At 37.6% G+C, this 13,122-nt stretch overlaps 1 protein-coding gene across 2 annotated transcripts in view; it reads left to right on the plus strand.

Moving 5' to 3' along the window:
• TMEM131 (transmembrane protein 131) overlaps positions 1–13,122 on the plus strand; it is a 192,292-nt gene that overhangs the window by 135,641 nt on the left and 43,529 nt on the right. For both annotated transcript variants that reach the window (XM_060027310.1, XM_060027311.1), the window contains exons 13-23: positions 514–622; positions 1,255–1,408; positions 1,500–1,670; positions 2,717–2,827; positions 2,920–3,054; positions 5,504–5,608; positions 6,928–7,014; positions 10,407–10,559; positions 10,662–10,737; positions 10,895–11,012; positions 12,856–12,994. In XM_060027310.1, the coding sequence (XP_059883293.1) occupies positions 514–622; positions 1,255–1,408; positions 1,500–1,670; positions 2,717–2,827; positions 2,920–3,054; positions 5,504–5,608; positions 6,928–7,014; positions 10,407–10,559; positions 10,662–10,737; positions 10,895–11,012; positions 12,856–12,994 (1,358 nt within the window). The remainder of the gene's footprint in view (positions 1–513; positions 623–1,254; positions 1,409–1,499; positions 1,671–2,716; positions 2,828–2,919; positions 3,055–5,503; positions 5,609–6,927; positions 7,015–10,406; positions 10,560–10,661; positions 10,738–10,894; positions 11,013–12,855; positions 12,995–13,122) is intronic.

Consider the following 13,122-nt stretch of genomic DNA (forward strand, 5'->3'; position numbering starts at 1 on the left):
AACTTGGGGGGCTGGGCAGTTTTGCCTCCCAGGGGATGTTTGGCAACGTCTACAGACACTTTTGGTTGTCACAGCTGACGTCTAGCAAGAGGCCGTCCTGTGCACCGCCCAACATCCCGGAGAGCACAGGGACAGCCACTCTGCCACCCAACAGCGAGTTTACCTGGCCTAAAATGTTCGAAGTGCCAAGGTTGAGAAACCCTGCTGTAGGTAAAGCCAAAGCTTATGGCTGTAGAGAAAGGAGCTCAGATATAGCGCTTTTCCTCCTGAATTGTGTTCACTTGCTAATTCCTTACCTGTTTATCGCATTACAGGAAAATTAAAGTATCTTCCCATTTTTGTATGAAAAATGTGATATTTCAGTTAAAATGTTGTAAAAGTATTCTTTGTGCCAGTTTGAAAGCTCAGCTTCTTAAGATTTTGTCAGTCTACATGCAAAGTCACTCTCATCATCCTCTGTATAAACTCTTTGGTAGCAAAATGTGACAGATTATGTTTTATGCTTCCTTTCAGCATCAAAGGCAAAAAAACCATCTCAGTTTTCTGGGAAAATAACTGTTAAAGCAAAGGAAAAGAGTTATTCTAAACTTGAAATACCATATCAAGCAGAGGTTTTAGATGGGTGAGTTCTTCTTTAAAATAAACTTTATAACTTTTTATTAATAAATAAATTCATTGATCTTAGCAAAAGTAGTACCCAAATTCACTAAACTCCATGGAATTCGTGTTGAGAAGAACAAATTCAACTATAAAGGAGAAAAATCTCCTGTATTTTGTTTACTTTTTTTACTTTTTTAGAAGAAAGAGGTAAATGGGATGATATGATTTGGGCTTAAATGAAGTCTTAATGATTCCATAATACAATAGAAAAATGAACCTGTGATTTTTAAATCATTTCCTTTCTGTAATTCTTTTTGTAACATGCAAGTGGCTATGGCTTATTATTAAAGTATATTGTCACTTGAAACAAAATCATTTATATTCCTTTATAGACTTGTTAAACACTGTTCTAGAATTACAGCTTTTTATAAATGGGCAGTAATATATGCAGTTCATTTTCTAATTATACTTTAACCAATAATAGTTTAATGTCCAGCATGGCAGGGGCTCCATGTGGTCAACCACTAAAATGTTTATAGTCTTAATTCTCTAATAACAGTCATAATGCTGAACGTAAATTATTACAGCGAAAGAACTTGGATTTTAAATTAACACGTGGAAATAAAAATAATTTATTTTGTTTTTTTCAAATAGTTATTTGGGATTTGATCACTCTGCAACATTATTTCACATCCGAGACAGTCCTGCTGATCCTGTGGAAAGGCCAATTTACCTCACTAACACTTTCAGTTTTGCGATCCTCATTCATGATGTGTTGTTACCAGAAGAAGCCAAAACAATGTTTAAAGTATGTCTGGGAACCCTCATACTTTTAATTTTACTGATCTGCCAAGCAAGTGATGCTGACACATTGTTTTTTCTCTCCCATCATTTCCTAGGTTCACAACTTCAGCAAACCAGTCTTAATTCTTCCAAATGGATCAGGATACATTTTTACTCTGTTTTTTATGCCATCCACATCATCCATGCACATAGATAACAATATTTTACTTATTACCAATGCCTCTAAGTTTCATTTACCTGTGCGGGTATACACAGGTTTTTTAGATGTAAGTATGCTATCTGCCTTTAAAATTTAAACTCCCTACACGTCTTTTGTGTTTTCAGCTACTATTAGCCAGTCGTGTTGCACACACTTAAATTTTGCTATTTCTGTGCTTTACAAGTTGTCCTAATTCCTCCCTCGTCAGTACTTACAAGATTTTCACCCTCCCAGCGGCCATGTCTCCTCATGATGCAGTTGACTCCTCTAGTTACGCCTCTATTTAGATGTTTTCCACATTCCACTTTCTCTTGGTTTTGCTTTTAAACTGTCATAGTCATGGGGAAGCTAAAAACGAGCTAAGTGGAAGAAAGATAATAAGCAGGGAAGAAAGACTATAGGGCGGGTGAAAAGAAAACTCTGTAGGGAAGAGATGACCAAAACCAAGAAGTGCAAGAATGAAGAAGAGAACCAGATAAGAAAGAGGGAATAGGTGGGAAAGACACAGCTGGAATAGTCACCGAAATACGGCAGGAAAGGTCTTTCTAGTACAGAAAACAAGCCAGGAAAAAAAATCCAAACAAAGCTGTGCTTAAAATTATCAATGCAAGAAGTTTAGATGAGAAAGAAAATTGATAGGAAAGATAGAAAAGAAAGTGAAAACAGAGAGATGCAGTTCTCCAAAAAGCTAGCATCAACAAGAATTTTAGAGCTGAAGGGACCGTCACTATTGTACCACTCCTTCTGCATTTCTTGCTTAAATGGTTACTGGTTTGTAGCTGCTTTCATGAATGTGTGATGTTTGCTGAGACTGAGGACTTTTTGCCTAATTCCCCAGGGCTCCACTTAACCTCACCTAGCACTTTAGTTTCCTGCTGCTTTTATGTGCCTTCAGAGGAGAACTAGCAATTCAGTAGAGGCCATGAGTGTTTTCCTTTCTGAGTAATCAAAATATTCCCATTGTACAAAGTTCTTAATTATATATTATGTATGCGTATATTTACATAAAATATAGGAACCTTAGTATATCTTAATACAGTTACTTTTTCTTGATAACATTCTCTTACATAAGTGTGACTTTACATTTAATCTAGTTCTTTTATATCTTTCCAGTACTTTGTATTACCCCCAAAAATAGAAGAACGTTTCATAGATTTTGGTATACTGAGTGCTACAGAAGCAAGTAACATTTTATTTGCAATTATAAACAGCAACCCAATTGAGGTAAAAAAAAAAATTGTTTTTATTCTCACTCACATTTAAGGATTTTATGCTAGTGCCGCAATAATCACTTTCATATCTTTCTCTTTTTTAAGTTGGCTATAAAAAGTTGGCATATCATTGGAGATGGTTTATCAATAGAACTCGTAGCTACTGAAAGAGGCAATAGAACTACAATAATCTCAAGCCTTCCAGAGTTAGAAAAATCCTCCTTATCAGACCAGTCATCAGTAAGTTAACTTTTTTATTGTTTCCTTAAACTTAGATGTAAACCTCAAATAGAAGACTAGTGATCATAATATTTTTATGAGAGTTGCAATAGCACTGACTATTTGATGTTGAAAGGACCTTATAGGTAGTCTGCTTAAACCCCTTCCTCTCATGGTGAGAGAGCACTTGAGACTCAAAGGAGTTAAGTTGTAACACAAGTGTCCTGACAGGAGAAATTCCCATGGGTAGTAAACTAACCCTGTGTTCATTGAATTCACTAGGCAGAAGAGATAGCCCTGCACGTTGATAGAAGGTGTTTTCAATTATACAGTAATGTTTCTGGTCAGTTCTCTGTACTGATTAGAAGAGAGTATCAGTGAGGCAAACATCGTTTGGTAGAGCTCTGTGTGGATCTCCCTATATACTTTTACTCTATCTTATGTACAGTTGGTCATAAAAGAGCATGAAACAAGAGTAAATGAATACAGCAGTCTAAGCCCTGACCACTACTGAAAAGAGAACTTGGAGTTTATACCTACTCAGAACAGAATTAGTAGAATCACCTTGTACGACTTCGAAGGAGCAGAAGATATGTCATCTGTAGGTTAGCATAGAACTTCTTGTGGCAGTTTTACAAAAGGAAAAGCAAATGTCCTTACGCACAGCGGTTATTGACAAATATGCTTCCATGGAATGCCATAGGTCATAAAAATTGACTTAAACATCCCCCAAAATAGGTTTTTTGGAGGACAGTCTGGCAACATATACCACTCCTGGGAATGTTTTCCATGGAAGTAATTGAAAGAGCCAAAAGCTGTGAGAATGCAGATGTTTGATAGCATTATTAATAATTCCAAATGACTGGAAACAGCCACATGCATAAAGTCATGATTTTATGATTGAATATTAAAGCAAATAAAAAGCTGTAAATATGATTGTATGTAGAAATTTGGAAAAGGATTTCTGAAAAAGTGGGAAATAGTACTAAATAATGTGTATTCTAATTGCAGTTGTGTGGCATTCAGGCTACATAATCAGATATTGTGGTCGATATATGGGTGTTTGCATTTTAATAATTTATAATGTTTTAAATTTGATTCATAAATAAAGCCTCCTTTTAAAACAAAAAAAGGATATGCCCGTGACAAGTAATATTTGTCACCCCAGCTGAGGTTTTATTTTTAATACAAATTGAGTGCTGAAAAAGGATAATAATGAGACCAGCCATTAATGTGTTCATTTCAGTAATGAAGTTACAGTAAAATTGTATGTATATCTAATCTGAGATGGTTGAATTATACTGCTTTTTATAAGACATTATAAATTAATAATTTTAGGACTCTGGATCATTTCCTTGTACTAAATAACATGTGTTAACACTTACTACTTAAATTTGAGAGGTCCACTCAGTAACATGAAGCCTGCTTGAAACTTTAGGGTTTTAGAATTAGGTTTTATATAAAACTGTATAAACACAAAAACAAAGGACAGAAAGATGAGATCACTGTTATGAATGCTTACTTAAAATAGGAAGTTGTAGTGAGTTGCCAGCTTCAAAATAGCAACTCCACAATATGTGTTTTTTTAAGTTTGTAATGCCTAAACTTTCAACGATTTCCACCTGTTTGCCAAAAAGCCAAACCTATGAACTAAATAAGCATCCTGTTCCTTATGAAACACACATTGCCAACAGCTCTCTGCACTCTTGAGACACGTTCTTATTTGGCTGGTTAGAGTCATGATGAAAACGTTAGAATTGCACAAATCCAACACAGAAATGCTTATAAAAGGGGGAAAGTGAGTATGTTTGGCATATCAACATTTACAAACTAAAGTACAACTTCGCAAATTGAATTTCATGTTTTTTGGAAGTATCATGATTGAAAAAGTTAAGTGCCAGAAACATCAGCAAATAGCTTGAGAAAACAAGATCCACATTCTCCTTTCTTTTACATTTTTATTGCGTAACTTTTCCTTCTTGCCATGATTTTTGATGTTTCCATATGATTCAATCTCAGTGGATCTGAGGACATGGTTATTAAAACATGACAGAGTTAAATTCAGAACTCGAAGCATAACCAACTTTGTATGTATTAATACTTGTGCCCTAATGTGGCCAAAGGGTTAGTGGAAGCCTGTGTCCCTCTGCTGCAGCCCTCACCCGCTTTGACCCTGCACGTACCCGGTTGGGGTGTGAGGACCACACCCCTCCCCAGCTTTGCAGCTGAGAAGTCAGCTGTTCCTCAGGGAACCAGTTTTCTCAGTAGCCCATGGAATAAGTATAGTAGATAAACATCCAGGGATGGGCATTATTTTGAGATATTTGTATGTGATGATATGGTAATTCAGTGTTACACTGGTACAGGTTAGGATTTTGAAGTCAGTTTATCACTGTAGCTTTCTTTTCCATTTTAATAGAAAACTTCAGCCAGCAAGGCTGATGAATGATGTCATTTCTCCTACATACAGGTAATACTAGCTTCAGGATATTTTGCAGTGTTCAGAGTCAAACTTACTGCAAAAAAACTGGAAGGGATTCATGACGGGGCCATACAGATCACAACAGACTATGAGGTAAGGACTTTATTTACAGGGATTGGTGTCAATGGGGTCTTTCTGAGTAATTCAGTCTTTTTTTGTTTTTATAGAAACAGAGAACTAAGTTTACTCAGAAAGTTACAGTTTACCGCTTTCATGCCTTAAAAACTGAGCTTTTGAGACTAGTTTACAGAATATTTGTGTTCATTAGCTCATAGTTTTCTGATAAAACCCAAATCTTTTGACTAAAAGCAACTTCAGAAAAATGCATTTGGCACATTTAGAATTGCTGTTAGAAGCCTGCTTACAAATAGTTGTAGCATTGCACAGACCCTGACTGAAATTCCTGAGATAGGTCTCTCTCTTCTGAGGTCATAAATATCCTCCTGTGTAACATTTCCAAAAAGGAAGATACAATCAGGAAATCACATCTTAATTTGAGTTCTCGCAATCATATTTACATGTTCCTTGACTTCTAAGTCAAGGAACCAAGTGAAAATCAGTGAACTTTTTAAAGGCTTTTTGTGGGGTTTGACATGTTGCACGCAATGAGACTTTGAAGAGACATATTTCTGCCACACCTAAATATTTTGATTTATTATTTCAGAGCTGTTTGGGAAGTCGAGCACTGCTAAAGTCAGCAAGTTGCTACCCTTGTTCTCCTATCTTTTCAGTACATACAACCCCCACATGAAAGAAAACTAATTCAGAATAAACAGAATTGGTCATCTAATAATAAATGATACGTTGGGAGTATGTCAAATTACCTCCAAAAATAAGGAATCCACGTTTATCACTTTTGATAGGAATAAGTACATTTCATATCTTAGCAGAGTATCAGCATCTTTGTGAATTGCAAATAAGCATACAAGTTGAGATTCAAAATCTGGAACGTTCAGCTCATTTTTTCAAATTAGCTTGATGTTAATTTATTGCTGAGTACAAAAAGTAGAGAGCTATGTAACTTTAGAAAATGCTGGATTTTTCATTCATTGTTTTAGGAGAATAATTGAACTTTACTTTTTAAATTAATAATCTACAAAATAAAACCTATACTATGAAAAATCTGTTCTTCATTCCTTCCCCATTGTTTGGTCTTATTTACCATGTTTTCATCGAATCACTGAGAAGTACATGGAAATTTATTGTATTTCAGTGCATTTTATGAAGTACATGGATAGATTAAACAGTATCCATGGGTGATTTTAATTTTGCTTATCAGTTGGTTAATGCTAATATACATCCCAAGATTGGTTCTTTTAATCCCCCAAAATAACTGCCCCCTACAACAACTGTCAGTGTCAATCGCAGGCTTAAACACTCATTTCTCTGTGGTTTGCTTCTTCCCTCCACAGATCCTAACAATTCCCGTGAAAGCTGTGATCGCAGTGGGTTCTCTGACTTGCTTCCCAAAGCATATGGTTCTTCCACCTTCTTTTCCAGTAAGACAGTTAATTTGTAGCCTTCTTCTTGCTAATTTTTTTTCTCTTTGCCTTTATGTTCCTAGAATTCAACAATAAAGTCAGTTAGTCTTTATTAATCACTTATTTTAAGGTAAGACATTGTACCGGCTTCTTTAGGAGACATAAAGAAGAATAAGAAATAGTCCCTTCTCTCAAAAAGTTTTCAATCTAGAATGAGAAATGGGCCCGTGATTCATAGACGTAGAGCAGGATGTAGAAATTGCCCTAAGAGGTGAAAAATAACATGCTATGAAGAAAATACATATCTAATGGATGAAGGTGCCATGTGAATTGGCTTGGAATTTCTTCTGGCAGGGATAGACAAGGGTTAGCAAGAATGGCATTCAGGGCCCAGGGAACAACCTGAATAGAGACACAGGCAGCAGAGTCTGAGATGGCTTTAGGCAGTGGTGAGTCGTCCAGTTTTACAAGAATGCAGGGAAGTTTCAAGAGAGAAGATGGAATGGTACCTTGAGTGATAGCATGAAAAAAATGCAATGCATTTAAGTCCATGAAAATCTAAAGTTTTTGAGCAGAGGCTGGACATCGTCAGAGTTAAGCTTTCAAGACTGGCTCTCTGGCAGAAGTAAATGTAGGACACGTCTGGGAGTAGCAATAGTGTACCTGGAAGCCAACCCAGAGACTCTGGCCACGGTCCACAAGGAAAGCATCAAAGGGAGGTTTGAGCTTAGGGCATTGGCAGAGGCAGTAAATCGCTTTCATACCTCCACACCTTTGCTGCTCATCTGCCTTGGCTGCCCTTCCTCCTCTCCTACCTTCAAGAACTCCTTCATGTCTTTCAAGATCCAATTCCATTGTCATCTCCTCTCTGAAGATTTCTTCGCTCCACTAGACAGTACTAGTTATTTCATGTGTGCTTCTGAAACAATTTGAGATTACTTCTCTGGCAGCAAGCCTCACATTGTGCTGTAAATGTTGCCTTATATGTTGGTCTCCCCAACAAGACTCTGAGATCCGGTGGGAAAGAGATGAGGGATCTTATACCCCAAGTAGCAGGTATCTAGTAGATAATGGGTGGATGAAGGAGCAAAATAATGAAAAAGAGAACATAGGCAAGAGACATTTCAGATGAACCGTTTGAACTGTACTTGAATATCTTGAGGAGGTTATACTAATGGAAACAGGTATGGGTAGGTAGGTAGATAGAGGACTCAAGAATATGACATAGAGTTTGAGCCTGGAGAACAGAGAGGAAAGAAACGGGGAAACCAGGAGGCCACCTTTTGCAGAAAGATAGTGTAGACGATTCAGGACGCCTTGGAGCAGATGGACGTGTCTCTCAGCTGTGGTAGGAGACCTGACGGGTTAAGAGAAACAGTACATTGCAAAATCTTAATGCTATATACGATAAAACCTAAATTCAAATTTTAGCTCCTTAAATATAAATTAGCTTCAAATATAAATTTGAATTAATAGGTTCAGCACACCTAAGTTTGGGTCTTAATTCAATCTTTGTCTTCTTATCATTCCACTTTGTACTGACTATACAGAACTCTTGACTTCATTATTTATCCAAAAGAACCTTCAATTGCCTTTTCAATCCATGATCTCCTTGATCCCTGCATATATCCTGGAAGGGAATAATTCAGTAGATGACAAAGTGTAAGGCTCATGGACAGAGTAAATGAGAAGGCATCTATAAAAACAAGGTGTTGGTTTTGCAGTACTTCAGATTAAGCTTTCAGATATCTTCAGATGGACGGGAAGTCCAGCATCAAGGCACCAGCAGATCTGGTGTCTGGTGAGGGCCTACTTCCTCGGTTTGCCGACGGGCATCTTCTCATTGTATCCTCACACAGCCAAAAGAGCAGACAGGGAGGGCAAGCTCTTGTGCCTCTTTTAAGGGCACTAATCCCGTTCATGAGGGCTCCACCCTCATGACCTGATCACCTCCCGAAGGCCCTGCCTCCTGATACCATCACACTGGGGGGTTAGGATTTCAACATGTGAGTGTGGGGGAGCACACAGACGTTCAGCCCATAACAGTCATGAAATTCTGTAAAATCTCTTATCAGATGGAGACTACTAGAGCCAAGTGATGAAAACTTGGTACTTCAGAATGAACATTTCAAGTAACTCACAGTTTAATACTTCGTATTTGAATACCATTATAAAATGAACTTCTGTATCTGTTACCTCTCTTGATCCCCACCATACCCCTGAGAGACAAGATGTGGACACAAGAGTAGTAGTTATTACAGGTGCATGAAGACCAGTTAACTGCCGGGAAGACACAGCTGGGTGGAGGCCAAGCTGGGACTCAGCATAGGCTTCTGCTTTCTTCTCTTATGTTCGTATCCTCACAGCAGCGTCCCCACCCTCTAACATCTTTCTACTCTGGTCACACTGTAAATGATGAGTGTTAGTCTTAACTGCACCATCATTCAACTCCTTTTACTGTTCATTTTCTTAACTTCTTTGTCTTTTTTTAAAAAAAAACATTTATTTATTTATTCAGCTGTGCCAGGTCTTAGTTGCAGCACGTGGGATCTTTTAGTTGTGGAATGTGGGATCTAGTTCCCTGATGAGGGATCAAACCCAGGCTCCCTGCACCTGGAGCGGGAGTCCTAACTGCTGGACCACCAGGGAAGTCCCGACTTCTTTGTCTTTCAATACCAAATATTAGACCAGCAGGGTCTGGTCATTTTAGAGACTTCTTCAAATGGCTAGGAATCAGGTTATAGGATTCTGGTTCTATATTCAGACAAAAGAAAGTAAAATATTATAATATGATTCTTATTGATGATTATTTGAATCATGTAATTTTTTATTTAAAATCTGGTACTCTGTCATAGGGAGAAGCATGCAGCTGATAAGAGCAATCATTGGTAATTTAATGATTTAAGCTGTATACTGTTTTAATATGATGCTTGATAACCTGTGTTTTTTAAAAATGTCTAATTTCTCTTTGGCACAAATAGTATTTTTCTTTTATAAAGAAAATAGCTTTGGATTTTAGAGTTCACTTATTTCATCCTGAATTTGGATACTTTTAAGGCACCCTGGCCTTGGTATAATCAAACCTTTCTTAACAAACTGACAGTGACTGCTTCCTTTATTCAAAGCTAGCTCTGTACCTTTGTTAGTATGTGAACATTTTTACTTTAATTCATTTTTACGAGATTGCAGAGATTTGACCTGCTAAATTATCTGTAATAGGCCATAAAAACAACAAAATACGTACATTTGGAGGAGGGGCTCTGGTTACAAATTTAAAGTTTATCAACTTTTGAAAATTCTAAATGTCCTTTGAACTTTGGTTTCCTAGAAATATGTCTGTCAGCTCTAAAGTGTGTGTTCTGAAGAAAATCTACCATTTACAGATGAGTTTGTTTGTTTTCTTCCTTCAGGGGAAAATAGTTCATCAGAGTTTAAATATTATGAATTCCTTCTCACAGAAGGTAAAGATCCAACAAATACGATCTTTGTCAGAAGATGTACGATTTTACTACAAACGATTACGGGGCAATAAGGAAGATTTGGAGCCAGGGAAAAAATCAAAGGTTTGAAAATGTTATATTTGCAAAAATTCCCATCCATTAGCACTTTGTCATTGTGACCTTCTGTGGATTGGGGATTCATGGTTCTCCTGTGCCTCTTTATAGATTGCAAACATTTATTTTGATCCTGGACTGCAGTGTGGGGATCATTGCTATGTTGGCTTGCCTTTTCTGTCCAAATGTAAGTTATCTTGCCGTTCTCTCTCATGCCCTTCACTCCCTCCCCAGAATACTCTTTAATAAAAGGCGGCCACTTTTAAGGCCCATCCCTATCTCTTGATGCTATAGGAATCATTTGAAGGGCTGAGTATGTCATACCATTTGTCTCCTTGGTTTAGCTGAACCCAAAGTACAGCCTGGTATAGCCATGCAGGAAGATGCTTGGGATGCTGACTGGGATTTGCATCAAAGCCTGTTCAAAGGATGGATGGGAATAAAGGAAAATTCAGGTCATAAGTAAGTGGTTTTGCTTCATTTAAGTATTTGAGCTATCTTTACCAGTATGAAACATGACTTTCTAAAGTTATTCTTATATTAGGTTATTTTATTTCCCTGTAGGTAAGAAAATATGCCTAATCTTCAGGAAGCATCTTGAATTGCCATTGTAGTTGTATATTTCTCAGAAGTATGCACACTACCATTTTTGTCTTTTTTCCAGTGTTCTAGATGCTTCCTTAAAGTCAAAGGAACTCGATGAAGTTGTCCTTGTGTAGGATAACTTCATTGTTTACCTTAGACACACCATTTGCATAAGAAAGAAAGTTTCTCCCTACCACTGACCTCTGTTAAAGGCTAGGAAAACACTTTCTAGGTTTAACCTCACAGGAGGAGGAGTGTCTCTGCCCCTCCTGAAAAGAACTGCTTCCTCCCTTTCCAGACCTGAGCTGTTAGGGGTGCATGGCCCGTTCACATGGGCTCAACCTTATGTCTGTGGCAGGTAGAAAATGTCCCAGCGACAAATCAGTACCGCATCTGGATTCAAAAGCAAAGACACACTTATGTGGCAGTATAGAAATTTGATCTTTCTGTGTACTTCAGAAGAGGATTTGACTAGCAAACTGATGAAAACTGTTCTTCTCCATTGGCTGATTTGAAATGTATTTGTCAGTATCATCAAGATCTTCCAATTTATAGTATGTAAGATTTTCAAGCCATGAATGATTAAATCTGCAGGTTTCTATTTATCTGAACTATCTTCTGTGAAAGGTTCTCTTAAGGCAAAAGAGAGTTAAATTTTAACTTTACAATGGTTAAAATTAGTACAGAGATGACTTCTAATGAACTCACTAAGAGAACACTAATTCAAACACTCCTTGGTCCTCTACAGTTCCATAGCGGACATTGTAAGGTACAGGTCGCCTCCACAGTTTAACATCCAATTATGAATAAATAACTTGCAGTGCTGCCCTAGGTTCATCTGCCAAGGAACCTCTTCACGCCCCGCCCCCTGAAACCCCTGCTTTCCTCTCTGTGAGCCTAGTGTTTCACTCCTAAAGACCCAGGCTCCCTGCCTGCCCTGTGCCACTGTGTCCCAGTTGCACAGTGAATGTGGCATTTTCCCTGCCCCTGCCTTTGTCTTACTTTCTCAGTGTGAATGTTACAGAGAATTCGTTACTCGTCATACAAAACCGGTACTCTCACCAATATTAGGGTGTCATAATTTAGTAGTCTTATAGGATAAAACAGGCTTCAGTGTTTGTGCCCAGGCACCTTAGCCCCATTTATAATATTGTTTCCTTAGGGAATGTGCTCTGAGTTCTTAACCGCTGGCTTATAAATACTCATATGTAGGGAAATAGTCAAATGAGGCCCTGAAAATTGCTCTTAACTATACATATCTGGACAGAATCCTCATATGTGTTACCTCTTCAACTGATGTCTTCATTGTGTATCAGGATTTTGTTTTGCTTTTTATCTCAAGTGGGGAAAAAGCCATATGCCAAGCAGTGCACTGCCTTCTTACTAGTTCTACTGAAAACATTTGCCTGCTGTTGGTGTCTGGATCTTTCCACTAAACATGCAAGATCCTTTAGGATCCCCATAACATCATGTTATCTGAATATCCCTGCCTTTTCCCTTTCGAATTCAGTACGAAGACAATACTGTACAGGTGATCAGTGATACTTTGGCAGCTCTTTGTGCCAAAATAGAGGCATCTTCATACATGTCTCTGTGAGAAGCAGACTTAAATATTAGAGCAAGTAAAATTTCTCAAATACACAAGCCTAATAGAATTTCCTATATTCAGAAAACTCAAATATTTCATTTTGTTACAGTGACTTACAAATTGTTTTTCTAGATTGAGCGCTATATTTGAAGTAAATACAGACCTTCAAAAAAACATACTGTCAAAAATCACTGCCGAGCTCTCCTGGCCGTCCGTCCTCAGCTCACCCCATCACATGAGGTTTCCCCTTACTAATACAAACTGCTCTTCAGTAAGTATTCAGAGTGACATCAGTTCTGGGAAATCTGTAATAGGGTTATGAAGTATCTGCTCTTTTTTTTTTTTTTTAACATCTTTATTGGAGTATAATTACTTTCCAATGGTGTGTTAGTTTCTGCT

This window comes from Delphinus delphis, chromosome 12, assembly GCF_949987515.2.
Source record: "Delphinus delphis chromosome 12, mDelDel1.2, whole genome shotgun sequence".
NCBI lineage: Eukaryota > Metazoa > Chordata > Mammalia > Artiodactyla > Delphinidae > Delphinus > Delphinus delphis.